This window comes from Odontesthes bonariensis, chromosome 17 (assembly GCF_027942865.1).
Source record: "Odontesthes bonariensis isolate fOdoBon6 chromosome 17, fOdoBon6.hap1, whole genome shotgun sequence".
NCBI classification, from domain to species: Eukaryota; Metazoa; Chordata; class Actinopteri; order Atheriniformes; family Atherinopsidae; genus Odontesthes; species Odontesthes bonariensis.
The window spans coordinates 7,962,766-7,982,030 of record NC_134522.1 but is presented as its reverse complement, the minus strand read 5'-3'; the positions used below and the strand labels follow the sequence as shown (position 1 = coordinate 7,982,030).

General features: G+C 42.2%; 3 protein-coding genes across 3 annotated transcripts; 1 reads left to right on the top strand and 2 right to left on the bottom strand.

Annotated features, from left to right (window-relative positions):
- Positions 1-838: 838 nt before the first annotated feature.
- Positions 839-4,890, bottom strand: pcare1 (photoreceptor cilium actin regulator 1). Its single transcript, XM_075448627.1, has 2 exons — positions 1,595-4,890; positions 839-962 (listed from the first exon to the last, which is right to left on the bottom strand). Exons 1-2 carry the CDS (start codon positions 4,888-4,890, stop codon positions 839-841), a joined length of 3,420 nt encoding a protein of 1,139 aa, XP_075304742.1.
- Positions 4,891-7,471: 2,581 nt separating this feature from the next.
- spdya (speedy/RINGO cell cycle regulator family member A) lies at positions 7,472-12,532 on the top strand. The gene is made up of 7 exons (XM_075447794.1): positions 7,472-7,678; positions 8,757-8,987; positions 9,105-9,163; positions 9,246-9,331; positions 9,464-9,635; positions 9,741-10,101; positions 12,026-12,532. Exons 2-7 carry the CDS (start codon positions 8,774-8,776, stop codon positions 12,085-12,087), a joined length of 954 nt encoding a protein of 317 aa, XP_075303909.1. The 5' UTR covers positions 7,472-7,678; positions 8,757-8,773; the 3' UTR covers positions 12,088-12,532.
- A 598-nt stretch (positions 12,533-13,130) lies between these two features.
- trmt61b (tRNA methyltransferase 61B) lies at positions 13,131-18,155 on the bottom strand. Its single transcript, XM_075447609.1, has 7 exons — positions 17,141-18,155; positions 16,956-17,058; positions 15,218-15,408; positions 15,039-15,130; positions 13,507-13,697; positions 13,322-13,423; positions 13,131-13,239 (listed from the first exon to the last, which is right to left on the bottom strand). The coding sequence occupies exons 1-7, from the start codon at positions 17,876-17,878 to the stop codon at positions 13,205-13,207; spliced, it is 1,452 nt and encodes a 483-aa protein (XP_075303724.1). The 5' UTR covers positions 17,879-18,155; the 3' UTR covers positions 13,131-13,204.
- Positions 18,156-19,265: the final 1,110 nt, after the last annotated feature.

Below are 19,265 nucleotides of genomic sequence, written 5' to 3'. Positions count from 1 at the left end.
TATAGGCTACTGTATCTTTGTCAGTATGAGCACTGAGCCATATTGAACCACTAGTCACTCAAGGACATGTTTTATGTTGTTTTTAAAACATCCATATAGAAACATCACTACTTAATGAGGTACAATTGATGATAGATGCAAAGACGGAGTGAAATAAATGTGTTTACTTCATAAACAAATAGTAAAAATGACAAACAGGAAAATAAAAGCTTATAAAAACATGGAAGGTGATGGCTGATTTTAGTGCCATGTTAGCTTGCCACAAATTACAACAAAGGAAAAAAGGTTTAAAAAAATCTTACTGAACAAAAATCCAAATAATCATTAACAACCCTCAGTTTATTTTCAGTTCACTCAGTTAGCTGTATGTCAGTAATTTGTCGGTACTATTCTGTTATATATTTGTCCCTAAATATCAATTTTATATCTTTTTATATCTTTTTTTTTAACAGTTTATTGACAGACAGCTACTGCCAACACGTTACCTGGAACTTTGATTATATAAACTCTGAACTGAATGAACTGAGTACACTTGATCAAACTTGTGTTTAACACAAATATTGCTCATCTTTCCATAACTAGAGAATGATATGTTGTAAACATGAAACTCAAGAGCTTGATTAAGCACAGACACGTTACAAATGTAGAGATCCACAACAATAAATACACTTAAATATAATAGTAAACACACTTAAATATAAACCTTGTAGAGGTATGTTACCTCAGCAGAGTGAACGGAATTAGCCCTTCTTTTCTTCACGGTAGAATAAACAATATCCACTTTAATCCTCAGTAAGGCCTGCTAATCTATAATCCCATTAGCCCAGTGTTGGCCCCTTTAGTCCCTCTGCAAGGCTTGTCCAACAACACACAGGTCCGGATGTGACGCAGAGCGTGGTGTAGCACTGAGGTCGGATCGGCTACCCCATATTTCATTGTCCCTGGTTGGTTCATCATCTAGCCTATAAGAGAGAATGAAGAAGATTGTTTTTAGAAATTAGGGAAGTGTGCCAAGTGGATTTGAGTCAGTTTGACAGTGGTGTTGAAAAAAAAAATCAACCTTTATCTAAAGTCTTTAAAGTATCCAAAGAATTTAACAGATTTAACAGATTACAGATGTCAGCTCAAATATTAAAAATCCCTATACTGTCTATATTAGAGAATACATTTTATTCCATCTGAAAACATGTAATTTAACTCGGACTTCAGCATAACATCCTAATTAAGTAATCTTTTAAAGCAGTATGAATAAACCAATTCCATGATATGATTTCCTTTAAATCAATTATCACCAGTTTACCCAAGTTTCACTGCAGAAAGTTTTTCCCAGAACTTAATTTTAATTAAGGTATCCATAAAATACATAATTTCCAGAAAGATGCGGGTGTTGATTCACAGCCTTCAAGGTCATGGTCATCTCAAGAATTGGAATAGAAAGCAACTGGAGTTCTTTTCTTGGTCACTAAAGATGTTTCATATGTGATTCATCTTCAAGAACCAAGAAAAAAGGTCCAGTTGGCTTCTACTCAAGCTCTCGGGATTCCCAGTTTGACTATTTAGGAAACATTAAAAAAACACTGTGGTAACATCTTACCCCTTTGAACATATTACTGGCTCACTCCCACAACTCTCAGCCACTGAGATGCTTTGTGATTGCGATGGCAGACTTAAACTTGGTCTTCGGTCTGATTGGCTACGTCGGACGAAGGGTCGAGGTCCTTGAACAGACACAGGAAACCTCCCTCGACTACCCCAGGTACGTGAGATAAAAGAGACTCTGGTAGAAGTCCATGCTTGAGGTGGTTGGGGAACTGTACAAGGCTGGGCTTCAAACATGGATGGAGATGCAGGGCAGAAGACTGAACGTGCATTACTGAATGTCCGAGCACTAGATGAGTCCTCATTGCTGTTCTCCCTTGACCATCTTCGTACTTTTGGTGATGCTGGTGGAGATGGGGCTTTGAGAGGGTATGATTGGACTGAGTTTGAGTTTGAAATATTCTGCTTTGCTACAAATGGGCTTGGAAGTCTCCTCTGAGCTGGTGGTGTAGGAGGTGTCCTGTTCACAGGAGGGCTAGCTGAAGAGGGTGGCGACGGTTGTTTTCTAAAATTGTGGGGACTGGGTAGTCTTCGATGTAAGCTGCTTGGAGTGGAAGGTGCCGAAGGTAACATTCGTCCTCTAGAGATAGGTGGAGTGGCAGGTGGTTGGCTGTTGGCTACAGAAGAAGGAGGCACTGTAGATGTTGTGGTGTTAGGTCCAGGCACTGAAAGGTTACCACAATGTTGTAGATCTGTTGGTTCTCCTTGATTGTTGGATGTTGCCGAACAATTTGTTGATCGCTCTGAGTTAGAGTCTGAAGATTGTTGCAGGTGTATGATCTTTCTGGCTTGCTGATATAAATAATCTGTTTCCACTCCTGAATCTGTCGGTTGGACATCTGGTTGGCTGATCTTTGTTAAAGCAGGTATGTCTGGTTTATCTACTCTTGCAGGAGAAATAACCTTGGAAGATTGAGGCAGACCTCCTCTACTTGGCAGCACCGTAACAGACTGAACTGAGGCCTTCAGTCGTTGTGATACTGCAGTCCTTTTTAACACAGGTGACTTTCCTACTTTTGCAGCGCCATCTCCTGCAACAGTCGATCCATTCTGAGCACTTTCAAAGGAATTGTCCATTAATACTTCCAGTGGAGGTGGAGGAAGACTATCAAAATCTAAGTAATCGGTTTTATCTGATGCTGTGGGCTCATGCCTACAGCTTGTAACCCCAGCACTGAGCACAGCCTCCACATTTCCTAAACCAGGCAAGACTGGAACACCACACCTTCGCACACCCTTTAGAGGCCCAAGAACTTTAGGACCATCCATTTCCTCTATGCCCTGGCTGAAGGTATCGATCAGTTTTTTGACTGAGTTCCTGCCTCTGTGGAGGCCAGAGGACGGCCGTGGGGATAAAGGAGGGCTAGGTGGTGGGGTGGCTCTTATGGGACCCTTGGAAGTTTTGTTGGCTTCCTGTTTATCTTCCTCCACTTCACTCTTTCTCTCCTCCTTTTTAATGTTGCAACTTGTCAGGCTTGCCTTCTCTTTGAGTGGTTTGGGATGACTGTCCTTAGCTAATGAGGGATTTTTACGATTTAGCGCTGGAGATTGTGCTGGTGAGTTTCCTTGTGTTTGTTTAAGTGAAGCAGTCTTTGAATTGGCTCCGACCTTGTTTTTATTCATCTTCTGCAATTTTTGGTTTAAATCCTTCTGTGTCCTTTCTAGTTCAAGCAGGGTATGATCTTCACCTTTGCTCCGCAGAGATTCTGCCGACCGGGAACGTTGTCCTCTAGTAGCTGGGGTTCTTTTAACTACTGCTTTTCGGACAGGAGCAGCGGATTGAGGCCTCTTTGGAGATCGTACCTCCTCGTCTGTCCATTCGCGTTTAATGTTTTTTGGGCTGCCTGCTGTATTGGCTTTGGCACTACTGTTCTGTTTTGGAACGAACTGTATCCTACCACTTATAGCATTTTTCATTTTGAGAGTCATTTCTACATTTCGTGGATTCTCTATGCGCTTTGGAGGTATGCGCTTTGGATGTTTTTCTCTGTCAACAGGTGAAGAATTAGATCGCATTCTAAATGCTACTTGAACATTCCCCATGACTCTGTTTACATCCTCTTCATCATTGTCATCATCCTCCCCATCATCTAAGGAGACAGATCCTAAAAATGAGTCTCTTGGGTCATTAGGCATTATGGTACATGTAGAACCAAGTGAGTTCAGGGAGGTGAGTGAAACACTTGGGCTTATTTGACTTTGATGCTTTTGCCTCAACAGTCCCTTGAGGTTCATGGGGGTGTATCCCATTGGACTGCCAGTGGTTCTATTTGTTCCAGTGGACCCACAACTCTCTCGTCTGTGGCGTTTTTCAGATCCAGCGAGGGATTCATTCTCAGCACCAATTCCACTGTCCTCACTAAATAGAGCAGAATCCTCCGGCCCAGGTTTGCGCAGAGAGGCCATTTCAATACGGATTAAGAGTTGCATTAATCTAGCCTCCACTGCACGTTTGACTTTCAGTTTCTCCTCTAAAAGTTCTGAGACTGAAGCAAAGTACTCTACTGCCTCCTCTAAAGAAGAGTCCCCAATTCCCCCAACAGTCTGACTCACATTTCTCATTCTTTGTGTGGTGTACTGAAGCAGCTGCTGCAACAAATCTGGTGGTTGCTCAGTATTGTTTGCAGAGCCCGGCTTCAGAGGATGAGAGGATGAGAGATTTTTCATTTGGCTTTGCCAAGCAAGATTTTCTCCATTTTCTTTTAAAATCTTTTCCCCCTCGTCTGCCATCTCCTCCAGTCCCTGAATGATTTCCTCATAGCGTAAAGCCATGAAGGCCACCATTGGCTGAACATAAACTTGACTTTGGGTGACTTCTTCCAAAAGTCCTAGTAGAACATCATATTTGTTTATGCTAGGATTCAAAAAGGCATAAGCAGCTTGGTGAGCTTTTACCAAAGGTTCAGGAAAGTCCACTTTTTGATCTGTAGATAATTTGTCTTTGTCCTTGTCTTTCTTTTTCAAAACTTTTGCACCTTTGGCATTTTTCTTTGGTTTCCTGGTAGACTTTTTGTCTGCTAAATCTTGCTTCTCAATGGTTTTCTCTTTTCTCTGTGATGCTGTCTCATTGTCCATTACTTGATTCTCCATTTTATCAGTTTTCACTGCTTCCACGGGCACTTGTTCAGTAACATTTCTCTTTTTCTGTGGTGTCATTTGTGCATCTTTCTGAGATACCTGGATGTGTGCAACTGCCTTCATCTCCTTTGCATCTTCATTTGTAGAATCACGTTTGTCCCTGTCTTCAAACTTCGACTCTCCAGGGCTTTCATGAGGTACAGAGGGTAGCATTCTCCCCTTTCTCAATGTATTCAGAGTAACAAAATTGTTACCTTTGGATGGTGAGCAACCCATTTCTGATGTTTTCCAGTACAAATTGCTCCGTACGTGTTACTGGAGAACAACACAGTAGAATAGACAGTGAAGTGAGGGATGGAAAACAGCCTAAGTCCTTATCCACCCGCTGTATCTGTCATTTTCAGATGGCTGAGGTCGTTGAATCTGATGAAATCCCTTTCCACAAGGAGGCTGCCGAAACAAAATATGTATAAATCCATTTTATGAATTGCTTCCACCTGTCACAGATAGCCAAAATAAATCCACAGATTGCCGGTCGTGTTTATTAAAATTTCCTTATAGCGCGCTGTAATATGCATCCTTCTGTGCCTTTCAAAGGACACACAGCTGAAAGGATTAGTGGGGCTTTCAGTGAACTCCTCTGCCTGCACATATGTCACGTTAAAGCAAATAAAACTCACCTAGTTGTAAGAACTTAAGCTCATTTGAGTAATGAGGGCTGGCCTCAGGTGGCTTTTTATAGCCAGGAAAACAATATCTTACAACTCAGCTCTTAGGTAACAGAGCAAAAAAGAAAAATAGTTTATTACACTAAAAGTGAAAGTGTATTTTTTAACTGCATTAAAAAAACATTCACTGTTATTTCTATTTATACTGTTTCAAACGACTCAAACTGTAGCTATTTCATACATGTCACTTTATGGGTACTACTATAATTTTCTCATTTTATCTAAAAAAATATTATTATTAGAAATTATTTGTTCCATATATTTGGAGCTCCAAATACACTATGATGTTTATGTGTGCTTTTGTTGTCTAAAGTGTGTATGTGTGTATAAAGTGGCCTCAGGGCTTCAACGAAGGGACAATTATAAATTGAGAATATTAGAGTAATCTTTCCTCTCATAACTTTTATCATGAAAACAGCACAATGTTAAACAAATTGCTTGGAATATGTTAGATGAATGTGTTTAGAATGTAGCAGCATTGTACAATCAATACACCTTTCACACTTCGCAACACAACCTTTCATTACTGAGACATGCAGATAGAGATCATGTTGAATATAGGGTTGTGCTATTGACTTTAATCAGGGATATAGTCTCTTGTTTCATGTTTCACATTTTCTATAAAAAGAAAAAAACTGAATGCATCAGTCTAAAAATGCATTGAGGTTCGTCTTAAATCACTATCTATGCAAGATGTCATGAACGGCATATGTCAATTCCACACTAAATAAACCTTGAGAAATTTTGAGCAACTATGAGTGTTAAAACAATTATTTGTTGATTTATGGTGTTGATCCCTAAAAACAGAACAGAGCTCATAGTTATGCTGTTCTGGTAGGTTGGACATATCTTTTGCGATCTAAATGGATCCTCCATCTGCCCATCCTTTGAGGTCTGCTACCTCTGCTACTAAACTTCATCCTTGTTTTTGAATCCCACTTTAAATCAATCAACCAATCTTACTTACTTATCTCAAAAACACATCCAGACTCTGGCCACAACTCCATGTCTGTATAAAGTTTTTATACTATTATTGAGTGTTTGGAATTAAAAGAAAAGAAAGAGTGTCCCTGTTGATCTTGGAGGGTTTTAATTTGAATTAAAAATCAGTAGCAACAGGTCTGATGGAGGGATGAATCCTCCCCCGAGCCCGGACCTCAACATTATTGAAGCAGTGTGGGATCATCTTGACAGAGAACAGAACAAAAGGCAGCCGACATCCAGAAAAGAGCTTTGGGATGTCCTTCAAGAAGAGAACTATTCCTGAAGGCTACTTCAAGAAATGACAGAAAGCTTGTCTGAGAGGGTTCAGATTATCTGATGCTGAAATCATACCCAATGCAAAAAAATTTAAAAAAAAGAAAATCGAATTGTTTTCTGCAAATTCCACCTGATTCTTGTTCTACATGTCCCCAGCTACCTCTGTGGTGATTTTCAAGTTCTTTCACTGCATCTTTTTCTAATAATCTGATGCTGAAATCATACCCAATACATGATGTATATCGCCAGATTAAAAGATTCACAAAAAAAGAAATTCTAGGTGTTTTCTGCAAACTCCACCAGAATCTTGTTCTACATGTCCCCAGCTACCTCTGTGGTGATTTCCAAGTTATTTCACTGCATCTTTTTCTAATAATCAGAATCAGACTGTGTTGAAGAATAAAGATGCTCAGACCAAATATTGACTTTCAAGCTCCTTAGAACTGTACATTATGTTTCTTCCTTATACACTGTATTTATAATTATGTTTGCACTAATTTCCATTTTTCTAGGCAATATATGAGTAAAGAAGAGGTGGTTCAAGACTTCCGCAAAGTACAGTATTTTTTATGCCCTTTAGTTTTCATGTGTGTGGTCGTTGTAGTAGTTTCTCTTTTACAATAGGAATACACTGCGTGTAGTGTACACTGTGAAAAATCAAGAGCATTATATTTTCTTAGCTAAACGGGTTTTTTTTTAAAAATTGCATATTGTAAATTAAACTTTTTATTTTTTCCGCGCCTTATATTTATCTGGATAAATAAATAAATAAATAAGCCTGCGTGTAAACCCATATTTGAACATGTTTTCTTGTATCACAATGTTTTTTGCAGTTTTTGAAGACAGACGTGATCGTTCGACGTTACAAGACAAAGAAGGAGGAGAAGAAGAAGAAGGAGGAAAATGAAAAGAAGAAGAAGAGCCGCGGGACTTTCCCAGGCGTTTGGCGCGCGCCGGTGTGCAGCTAGGCTCTCGCGGGAGATCCTGTGGCGCTGCTGCTAACATCTTATCTGGTTGGTGTCGATTGTTTTACCTTCAGTTTAACCCTTTAAACTTTAGCGCTGATCGCATGAGCTCTGTTACTAAGAACAACAGTTATTCTTGTTTTAACTCTGTAATTTATCAGTGTGTCAGAGATGCTAACGATGCTAAGTTTTTGTGTATTTTTCTTTAGCTAGCGGCTCAACTATGTCGTTTAATTACACAAACAGAACATCGGCAGATAATACATCAGCTGTTGCTGTTGTTCATAGAATTGAACCAACCAAAAAATATGCGTCAGACAATTTTTTTTTTTACAAGGGTTAGTACTGAAAAATATAATTAAGTTGTGTCAAGTGTAACGTAACGAGGTAGGCTAGATCCTGTTTTGCCAGGTGATAGACGGTTACCTCAGACGTCATGATGCTGCGGACAAGTCGGCAATAAACATGTATTAGACCGATAAATGTCGATAATGTAGCGTGTCGGCGATATGAGGTAACCTGCAAGTGTGCTGCTAAGCTGTTTAATGTCATTGCTTGATATCCGAATGACATTAATAGCCATTGGGTAAACATTTAGGTCAAATATCCCTCAAGTTCCTGGAAACTAGCCGCTCCCCTAAAGTGGGAATGATTGGTTGATACCTCATTAATTTATTGCCTGCAGTTTTCAATGAATTGGTCAGGTCATTTTTGTATTTCTTTGCTAATAGAGCTGCTCAATTAAAATATGATTTGACATATTCTTTTGGGGTATTGAATGATAACGTCTTTTGAACACACCTCTGACAACACCTCAACTCTGAAAAATTTTAAATCCAGGCTGAAAACAGTTCTATTTAGCTGTGCATATGACACCTGAAAGTATTTTTATCTGCACTCTTCACTTTTAAATGAATTAATTATTGATTATTTTTAATGTTTTTTTATTTAATTTTTATTATTATTATTATTTTTTATTTAAATTTTTTATTTCTTTTTAATGATTTTATTGCCTTCTTGTGGTTTATGTAGCTGTGAAGCACTTTGAATTGCCTTGTGTATGTATTGTGCTCTATAAATAAAATTGCCTTGCCTTGCCTCCACTCTGCTGTCCTCTTTCCCATAGATGACACAAGCTGCAGCATGATGAAGACTCCTCCTCCTGCGTCTCTGCGAGTGAAACGCAAAAATGTTCGGCAGACCCGAAGACAACTTTGCCTAAACAGAGCCATCGGGCAAGACACCGAGAGTCCCCTGTGGAAGATCCAGTCCAACCAACGAAACGTATGCTATGCTAAAATGGCCCCACCGTCTCTCATTCAGCGACAGGAAATGGCTGCATACTTCCAACTTATTGGTGAATGACTAGCTCATCTAACTGAACTGCATGTTTTAAATCAATCCACAATCGGGTGAGTAATCATGTGTAGGTTTGATTTGCAGCAAAGGACTCATTTGTTGGTTTTGTTTTCAGATGATGACCTAATTGTGGATTTTCTGAGGATGGACTGTTGCTACAAAATGACAGACAAGGTGAAGTCTTTACTGTGCTGGGAGCAGCAAACCTGTTTGATGAAACTGTACTGACTCCATCTTTTTGCCCCCAAATCATCAGTACCTTCTTGCCATGACTTTTGTGTACTTCAAACGGGCCCACCTCACTGTTGCTGAATACACCAGAAAGAATTTTTTCATCGCGCTGTAAGTTCACAGATGTCCTTTATTCAATCTTCTCTTAAAAATCGAACTTTTTGTGCCACTTCTTTCACACTTGTGGATGTTTTTTTTTGGAAAACTACCTCCCTGACTTCAGCTCTTGTTTCCTCCCTGCAGTTATCTTGCCAACACCATGGAGGAGGACGAGGAGGAGAGCAAGTATGAAATTTTTCCGTGGGCTCTTGGCAAGAACTGGAGGAGGCAGTTTCCCCGCTTCCTCAAACAGCGAGACGAGCTGTGGGCTCGCATCCAGTACAGAGCCGCCGTCAGCAGGCGCTGCTGTGAGGAGGTACGTGCAAGTAGATTTATCGGCCCATTGGCTGCACAGTGCTGTTTTTAGCTGAGCTTTATTGATCTGTGTCTTTGATCCTGTCTCCATGCCTCCGTCCTCCAGGTGATGGCCATCGTTTCCTCTCACTTTGTGTGGCAGCGACAGCGGTCCGATCACCACAGTGGCGCCCAGCGGCGGTACAGTGAACAAGGCCAAGCGCGTTTCCCCCGCGGGCCCGCCGCCTCCCCGGTCTCCTGTGCTGTCTGTAACTGCGGCGACAGGTTACATCACAGCCCTGTCTCTTCTTCTGCTTCCAGACGGTCATCTGCACAGACCGTGGACAATGCCTGTCCATGTTCTTTCACCTCTGCCATCAGTTTGGAGTTCACCCCACCCAGGACCACTGCTTCTCACAGGAAGGCAGCGGAGACTAAAACCCAGGCACAGCAATCATCATGCTGCTTCTGTCCTGAGGGGGTTCCCCGTAGGTGTCACTCATAACTCCTCTAACTGCCCATACAAACCATTTGCATTTGCTCGCCTATATGGAGTCTAACTCGAGTTAGCTCTGGGTTTGTTTTAAACACATCAGATAATCACAAAATGGTGATACCCAGGCACCGATGTCAACCAGCAATCTGAAATAACTCAAAATAATAATGAATAATTGAGCTGCTGTGTTGTTAATGTTAAGGTCGGAAAGTCCCAGTATGTTTTCTGTTAGTGTTCTGCTGTGGGAGGCCATTTAAGTTTTCAGAGTGCAGCTGAATTCACTGCACAGACATGGTCTTCCAGTTGTATTGCTGCAGGTTTACAATCTGGATTTTTATGACTGACTCGTCCTATTGGGCTGATTTTCAGTCTCAGTTTGACAAAAGAAGCTGAAAAATGTGTGAATTAGAGCTGCTTTATCGGGAGTTCGGCTGGATTAATAAACACACACTCAACTCACAGTAACGTAAAGAAGATATTATGTGTAATAATAGACTCCGATTGGCTGAAAGCTGCAGTTGCTTTTCTGCTTATTTCCATAAGACTTTCACAGTGTTGGTCTTCTGGCGAGTTTGAAAGAAATTGACCCAAATTATTCTTCCAGGCTTGGTTTACAGCATTGCAGAGGCCGACCGCTCTTAGAATCGGCTATTTTTTGTTAAAATGTTCGGTGTCCACAGCAGCGTGTGCTTGAAGTGCTCTTCTTTTAAGGAGGCGTATCACGCCCACTTTTCACAAGGCGACACAGTTTCCTGAGGTATCGATAAAACGTCTGTGACAGGCTGGGGTTAAAATGACAAAGACACCACTCTGCCCCTCTCTTTGTGAGGTCTGCTGCCTCTGAGATCTGTACTACTCCATAACACCAAGGAGCCCGTTACTAGCGTTTGATGGAGCATACAGAAAATAGCCCGAGAGCTCGAAATGATAGAAACCTACGTGACTGACGGCTTTATTTGTGTATACTTGCATTTCCCTTGTCTGCAGTTAGACCACGGACAGCTGGGGGGCTTCTAAGCGCTCCTTTAGGCACAATCTTGTCAAAAGGCTCGTGTTGAACGGCCCAAATTGTTAAAGTGCGCATTGCAGACCATAACACCGCTGCTGCCTACACTCTAGGCTTCAGCGTCACACTATTTCTGTTTTGTTTCAGTTTTTAGAGGCTAACATTAAGAACTGTTGCTTTTATGGCAAATATTTCATTTGTTTTTGCCACGAGGTTTACCTGCATTCATCCATATTTCCACAGGTGGAATTTAAAAGATTAGCATTTAGATGACATTAAACGAAGCACTGGCAGAACATTTTTAGCTCGTTATTTCTCCACGTATGTAGGCTACATAAAGAATGGTGAGATTTTATGTTGATTTCAAAGCAAAAAGTAAGAACAAAAGAGTTCCACTTTCCCACCTCTGAGGTGCAGCAAATGCATCATCATCTGGAGCTGAAATTCTGCAGAGGAAGGAGGCAGGAGGCAGGATAACCTTGTAAAGTGATGTAGTTTTCCTATGCAAATCAGAACGAGACATTTCCAGTTCTCGGGAGCCCAAAACAAAATGCCGGGCTTGAGTTTTTCTCAGGGTTTAAATGTTATTGACTTCTGACACCCAAATACATGCTCTCAAGCCATTTTTCCCCTTTAAGAAGTGACAAAGAAAATATCTGAACTGCTCAGAACGGTCGGAAATGGGCCGATTGGTCTTTGATCAGAGCGAATCACAATGTAGCCGCATTACACACAGTACAGATGCCACTAAATTTGGTGGTAAAGACTGGATGATATCCAGCGACGGGTTTAAGTTAGAAATAAAGTGGAGGAGTAGGATTAATTCCAGCTTGGCTTATGTCAGACACACACTGTGTGTGTTAGTCAGTTTTCCACTAAACCCGGTGTTTCTCTCCTCCCTCTTTGTCAGGGGATACCTCTTCCTGTAACTCCTCATACGACGCCTTCATGGACTGGATCAATGAGATGTAGAGCGTCGGGTCGCCTTTGCAGCCGAGCAGTCCGCTGCCTTCACGAACGCCTTCTTTCCTGAACTGAATCGCACTTTATCTTTTAGGCGAAGGTCTGCATCCCCCAGTTTGTGTCATTCTCCTCTAAAGCTAAACAAGCTATTTATGGAAACATAACCCATTCAACCATATTTGAATGTAAAACATGGCCACAATGAGCTAATGTCATTTAGCACGTGGAAATATGCAATCATTTTGCTGTTTTTGTAGATAAGCCTACAGATTGAGTCAGTGTAGGTCGTTCCAGCCACAGTTCTATTTATTTATTTATCTATTTATTTATTTAACTTATCTGTACTGTCCTGTTTCCACAGTTCATCAGTAAATGAGTTTATCTTTGGATGCATGTCCTCAGCTGTCTGTTACTCTGCTGGGTTTGTTGTCAGTGTGCCCGTTTGATCATCCAGCACTGCCTTTCAGTTTGAAATACAAGGTTGAACTTGAATTCGTCTCTGTTGCTTTATTTTTTCCTGCGTACTACCACCGGCTGTAAAGCACTTGTTGGGATTATCTCATGAAAAAGAGATAAAGACAGAAAATTAATCTGCTCTTCAACCATCTTTAAAGATGTCCTGAATGTTCTCTGGAGGACATACTTTCCTCTTAACGCTTCCCAGACTGATGGGCAGCAACAGTTGCTTCTCTGAGATCATTGCTGATGTCTTTCCTCCTTGGCATTGTGTTAACACACCCCTGAATGCTGCAGACGCACTGACTGATGAGCAGTTAATCAGTGCCTCTGATCAGCAGCACCTGGCTCCTGCTTACCCTCCTAATTCCTGTGGAAGCAGTAAGGATGGACCAGAATTGAAAGAGGGTGTACTTTCTATGTTACATAACTGAATTTCTCTTTACACCATGACGCCACCTAAAGTCCCACTGCTCTGCAGAGCTTCTTATGATCTCAGTTTATAGAGGTAACGGCGCTAGCTTACCTTAAATCATTTGTTCGAGCAACATTTACAAAAATGAAAATATGAACCAAACCACCAAAATGTATGCTCCTCTCAGTCTTTTATTCCAGTGACAACATTTGGCTTATAAATAATCCGGGTCCAGGGTTCCTGGTGCAGATGCATCTACCGCACACACTTCCTCAGCTTCACCAGGAACGCTGAAAACCAGAAACAGACAGGGTGAGCGTTTACAGCCGACGTCGTGGCCACTCTGACACAGGAAGCGTGCCGGCCTCTGACCTGTGTGGCTGTTCTGTTCGTGGTGAGGCCTGGCGATGTAGGGGATGCTCCCAAAGGCCGGGCCACAGTCCTCCTCTGTCCTCAGTTCTTCTGTCAGTTCTTCTGTAAAGAGAATATTGAAATCTGAGCGGGTGATGCTCCGAACATCGGCATCCGGAGCGATCGGGTGCTTTACTTTAAGTCACCTGTGTGAGCACTGTCGCCCTGACTGGAGTCTTCACTTGGAGTCGGAGCTTTCCTGGAGCAGTACTGGCCGTCTTTCTGCCGGGCCGGGGCCACCACCCAGTCCCGGGTCGGAACCTCCACGATGTGTTCACACAGCAAAGGGAGAGCAGAGCATCGGAGACCCTCCAGCAGGTCGATGACCTGCGTGATGCTGCGTGTGAGATGGAGAGTCAGAGAGCAGCACCTGCTTATTCAGCACAATATCAAACTGAAGCTGCTCAATTCTTTTTCTTTTGAGTGGCAGACCAATGAGAGACGGTACCGAGGGTGCTGGAATTCGAACCAACTCTCATATCTGTGAAACTGGACCTTGAAGCCCGCATTTGGCCTAAAACGCAGACCTGGAAGGCTGAAAGAAGAAAAGAAACCCTCCTTTGGATTTTTCTGAGGACTTATCCTTGATGGAAGATGTTATCAGGGAGAATCTGCTGAGAAGATCAAATTTGAACACTTTTATTCTTTAATTTCATGCCATTTGGAACCTTCCCAAACCAAAACCTGTTAAAGTTTTTTTTTTTTAAAACTAAGTTTAAATGCTGGATGAAAGTGAACAGCAACGGGAAAAAAAAAAAAAAAAAAAAGTGATAAATTAACTGGGCCTCCACTACAAATCAGGTTCCACATAAACGGGATATCTTCAGTTTATCTGGCTCGGCTGACCCTAACAACCAAGTTGTTGCTAAGCGGAGCCACGGTGCTGATTATTGACCTGATGAGTTCTGACTTTGGGCGTGTGCACGTTTGGGTAAATCAGGCAAGCGTTGGGTCACAACCAGATATTTCCAAAGCAGGAAGGACCAAAAAAAGAAAACGAATGGTTTAGGTTTCTGGGCGAGTTGCCATGGTGATGCACCCAGCTTGAAACCCAGAGCTGAACGACATCACTAAGTCACAAATCCTGATTCACACTAAACAAACTGCAACAGCTCAAAACATCGTTGGTTTGATTTTTTTTTTAAGACTTCTGTTGTTTTTTTAAAGTTTCGTCAGTTCTCATTCATTTATTCATTTAGTTTGGGCTGAAAGGCGTGCTGCGTCTCATCTTTTGGTGCGTTTTTGTGTCATTTTTAAACTATAATTTATACTCAAACAGTATAATTTCCCCTTCAGTGATCACAAAGTTTTATTTAATTAAGACAAATCTTTCCAGATCATTTGAATTCTCTTGCTTTTGTTGTTTTAAAAACGTTGGTCCTGCTGCAGAAAGGAGGTGAAACATTTGGTGACTTTTAGTTTTTCTTATCGGGGGACATCTTTCTTTTGTCTAGGAGCAATAGTTTCATAGAATCTGTGAAGTTCCCAGGCAACCAGCATGGCTCATAAGTTGCCATTTGGTGGCTTTCCTGAACCACCTTCCAAAAAGCAGCTTCAAAGTGAGCAGAAATATCAACTTTTCATTCACGCCAATAATCAGAAGGAGAGAAGAAGTGTTTTCCCAACATGTTTAAGCTGCTGCTTTTGAGATGAAGCAGACGGAACGGCGGCTACGCACTTGGCGAGGTAGACGGCGCACACGGCCCCGGGGTGCAGATGTGGGAGCACGGTGGGCAGAACCAGCTGAGGGTTGATCATGTCCAGAGCCACCTGCGACAGAAATAACCAGCAGAAGTCATGAGATGCTTTGAGTCTTTAGAAATCTTTCGGTGTGCTGTGTTCAAGCCAGACGCTGACCGCGTGAAATCCCCGTCCGGCGAGGAGCGAGGAGGCGGCGCGGAGGTCGGCGTTGTGAAACTGCACGTTGGCGGGCCACTCCTGCCCTCGTCGCAGACTCCACGACGCCCTCCAGCGCTCGTAGTTCAGCGCGGCCCTCTTGTGGTGGTCCTCCCGGACCTCCAGGCTCAGCACGGCGCCCGTAGATCCCACTGTGTCGGGTCATTTTTAACAAGCTGGTGAGAACCGCTGCAGCAGCTCTACTTCTTAAACGCAGGATTTAAAAGGATGTTCATGCTTTTTAATGAGGACGGTCGGCGCTAATGGGGAGAATCATTCTTCAGGGCAGAAATTCAGATTAAAATTTGATGCCCATCTTTAAACTCAAACTTCATTATCACTTCGATTCGTGTTAAAAGGCTCATTTAATAACTATTTTTAGCTCGTCTTTTTCTTTAAATTCTCTGGAGGTGCTTGAAACTGAGGACACCAGCCGCTTTCCAGTCTGCTCTGATGGAGGACAGAGCTGCTCAACAGTTCAAGACTTTGTTAAAGGGATAGTTCACCTCTTTTGACATGAAGCTGTATGACATCCAATATTAGCAATATTATTTATGAACATTTTCTTTTCTTACCCGCTGCGTCCTGTGAGCCGAGTTTCAGCCGAGTTTTGGCGTTGACGAAGGTAGTCCGGCTAGTTAGCTGGGGTTTAAAAAATAAAGCGTTTTGCTTCTCAAAACAATATGCGTTCAAAAGAGTAATACATTTGCATCACAAAATCGTTCTCCAGGAAAAAGTCCTGACCTTTGATCTGAGGTCGGACAAACAGATTAACAATGTCTTCAGGACTAGTTTTTTCCAGCTGCGTCTGCTGGCCGAAGTTAAAATGTTTTCAAGTCGTCATGACCTTGAGAAAGCCATCCATGCCCTAATAAGTTCAAGGTCAGACTGTTGCAGTGCGCTTTGTGTTGGCGTCTCCCAGTCTTCTCTCAGTCGCCTTTAGCTGGTGCAGAACGCTGCTGCCCGTCTTTTAACCAACACCAACAGACGTGTGCACATCACTCCTATTCTTAACTTCCTGTCCTTTATAGAACTGATTTTAAACTTTTAATGTTTGTTTTTAAACTCTTAGTCTTAACGGCCTCGCCCCATCGTATTTATCTGAGCGTTTAACAGTCCTGGTGGAGCTCTGAGGTCAACAGATCAGTTTCTGCTGGAGGTGCCCAGGTCAGAATACAAACCCTGGGGTGAGCGAGTCTTTTCCCAAAGCTGCCCCCAGGCTCTGGAATAAGCCCCCCGTCCAGCTGCGTCTGATTTCTGACCTCTTCAGATCTAGGCTAAAAACCTACTTATTGAGGATGGCTTTAATACCCAGTAGTATGATGACACTTTTAGCTTATTCGATTTTGTTGTATTCTATTGCTTTCACTGTTCTTTTATTGTTTTTACTTATTCTTCTCTTTATTTATTACCTGCTGTAAAGCACTTTGGTACACCGTAAGGATTGTCTGTAAAGGGCTGTATAAATAAAATACATTTACATTTTGCTAATATTGTATGTCATACAGCTTCATGTCAAAAGAGGCGAACTATCCCTTTAAAATGTTCATTGCACAATACTCCAAATGCTTTCAGTTAGGGCTCTCCCACAGTCTGATGGTCTCGACATGAAAACGGTGACCAAAAGCATTAACAATCATGAGAAAATACAAGCGTATTGAGGTTCTGGCTGCTGATGTGAGAAAGTTAAAGTGCCGACCTGCTCTGGACAAGAACAGAGACATGGCTCCTGAGCCGGAGCCCGACTCCAGCACACAGTCCCCCTGTGTGACATCCATCATCATCAGCATGGCAGCTGTGTCCTGAGAAAAGAGGGACACACAGATGGAGACCGACACCAACACTGGACTGCATTTGGAACCTTCACACACAAACACTCTCTACCTTAGGGTAGGTGATTACGGGGCCCCTCTTCATATGCAGCACATAATCCTCCAGGCTGGCCCGGCGGATAAAGAGGGGAACCCCCCTGTTGGTCTTCAGGAAGCGGCCTGCAGGCTGTCCAGCGATGTCACCGTGCAGGACGATCCCCCAGCTGCTCTGCACACTGGCTCCTCTCTGAAGCTGGAACATCTTCTTGAACTCCACCCGCCTTTTTCTTTGATACTCCGCAATGAGAAGCTCCCCAAAGGCGAGCAAGCTCTCCCCGGGAAGAGTGGGCCACGGTGAAGGTTTTGGCTCCTCGGTGGCATGCTGGGAGTCCAGACCTTGGTCTTCAGTGACTGCCTCAGGTCCACTTTCCTGTGGTGTGCAGTGTGGGACTGACACCCGGGTGTCTGCATCCTCACCCTGTTCTTGCTGGTTCTGCTCCCTGAGCTGCATCACCTCGGGGCCCAGGGCGTCCTGGGGCAGCAGGCTGCTGATCCTCTCCAGCGGGGACAGGGATCGCCTCCTCCTGGGCAGCAGAGCCTGTCTGGATGTCAGCTGGCTGCTCAGCCGTGAAGAGTCTGAGCCGTCCCCTTCACCGTGGTTACATCTCACAGAAGCAGTGGAAAAAGTTCTGGAGTCCCTTTCACTTCTAGTGAGTTTTACAAGTAAATCCCTTTGTCTGTTGTGCTTTGCCCTGGATGTGCAAACTGTCACCAGCCTGGGAATAAAGATGAATCTGCAGGGCACAGCCATTCCCTAAAGCTCTGGCATAACTTATCAAAGAAACTAAAACTGAGCGCAGAGTCCCAAAATCCCACCAGTTAAGATGAAACTAATAGCTGCTGATGCAAACACTTCTTATTTGCCTACGATATAAACAACACAGGAGATATACAACTAAATGTTATTTAAAATGCACTTACTTTACTGACCCTGTAACAAGTAATTATCCATTCTTCCTCGTTACTCGTTATTCCGGCTGTTTACAGACCAAAGGAGGTCACTGCGCTGAAGGGAGACACCGCTGAGGCACATGGGCACAACGTCATAAAGAAGCGACTGGTGTAGTAATTGAATTATACCAGCAGGTGGCGACATTAGCCCATATGCCTTCTTCATGGGTGTTTCCTGTTTTATAAAAAAAAACAGAGTATAGTATTATTTAAATAAAAAACACTAATGACGATTTCTGAAGTCATAGAAGGTTGGCAAAAATAAGAGAAAATACTGTAAAAGTGTACAAAACACAATGCAGCTCTTTTTTCTTATAGTTTGTTATAATATACAGTACTGTTAAAAAAAAATCCTGATCCAGCCCTATTTTTTTATATTTCGTTTCCAAGCAAACAGACTTTCTTGAAATCTTTTAAAGTGATCTCGAGCAATAGTTCTCCAGGCTTTCTGAAGTTTTTCTTTGGAAATTGGCTGCTTTGTCACTCAATTTTAGTCCTTTCCTTGTACCTTTTTTTTAAAAAAAAAGGGAAAATACATTTTAATCTATTCTAGCACCAATAAATGAATAAACAAATAAGAATGAAAGGGACAAAAGGGTATTTTGGTTCTTTGTATTCTATACCGTTGCTTATTTCATTCTAATGTTTGCTATGTCTTCCTCTGAAATAATTCACCATAGTTATTGATGCCATCCCTTCGGGTATTTAAACCCTTGTAGAATGGGCTGGAAAACCAGCGAATCTACCTTATCTGGACACCAGAATGAATGAACTTGGATTATGCTTACTTGTCAAATTCAAACGGGAAAAATAATTGTAAAATATAACTGTTATATAAATGGGAACCTGACACTATGTCTGCTGCTGTCAAAGATGTACTATTATTACAGATAACAAAATTAATTGAATATAAATAATTTGACAAACATTCAGAAAGCTGAAGCAGAGAGAGGTGTGGTTGAAAATGTAAGCGATCGGGAATAGATCAGGGTCATGTTTTTGTAGTTTGGCAACAACTTAGCTGATGATGTCACACAAAACATCGACAGGTAAAGCAGGTGAACTCTCAACATGGACAGAAATTCACAGCCAACAGTTCAACATCTGGGGTTTTCAGGTGACATGTTTCCTTCTCTACTGTTACCTCTCTGTCTGCAGTCTGTAACCATATAGGATTAAAGCTGAAC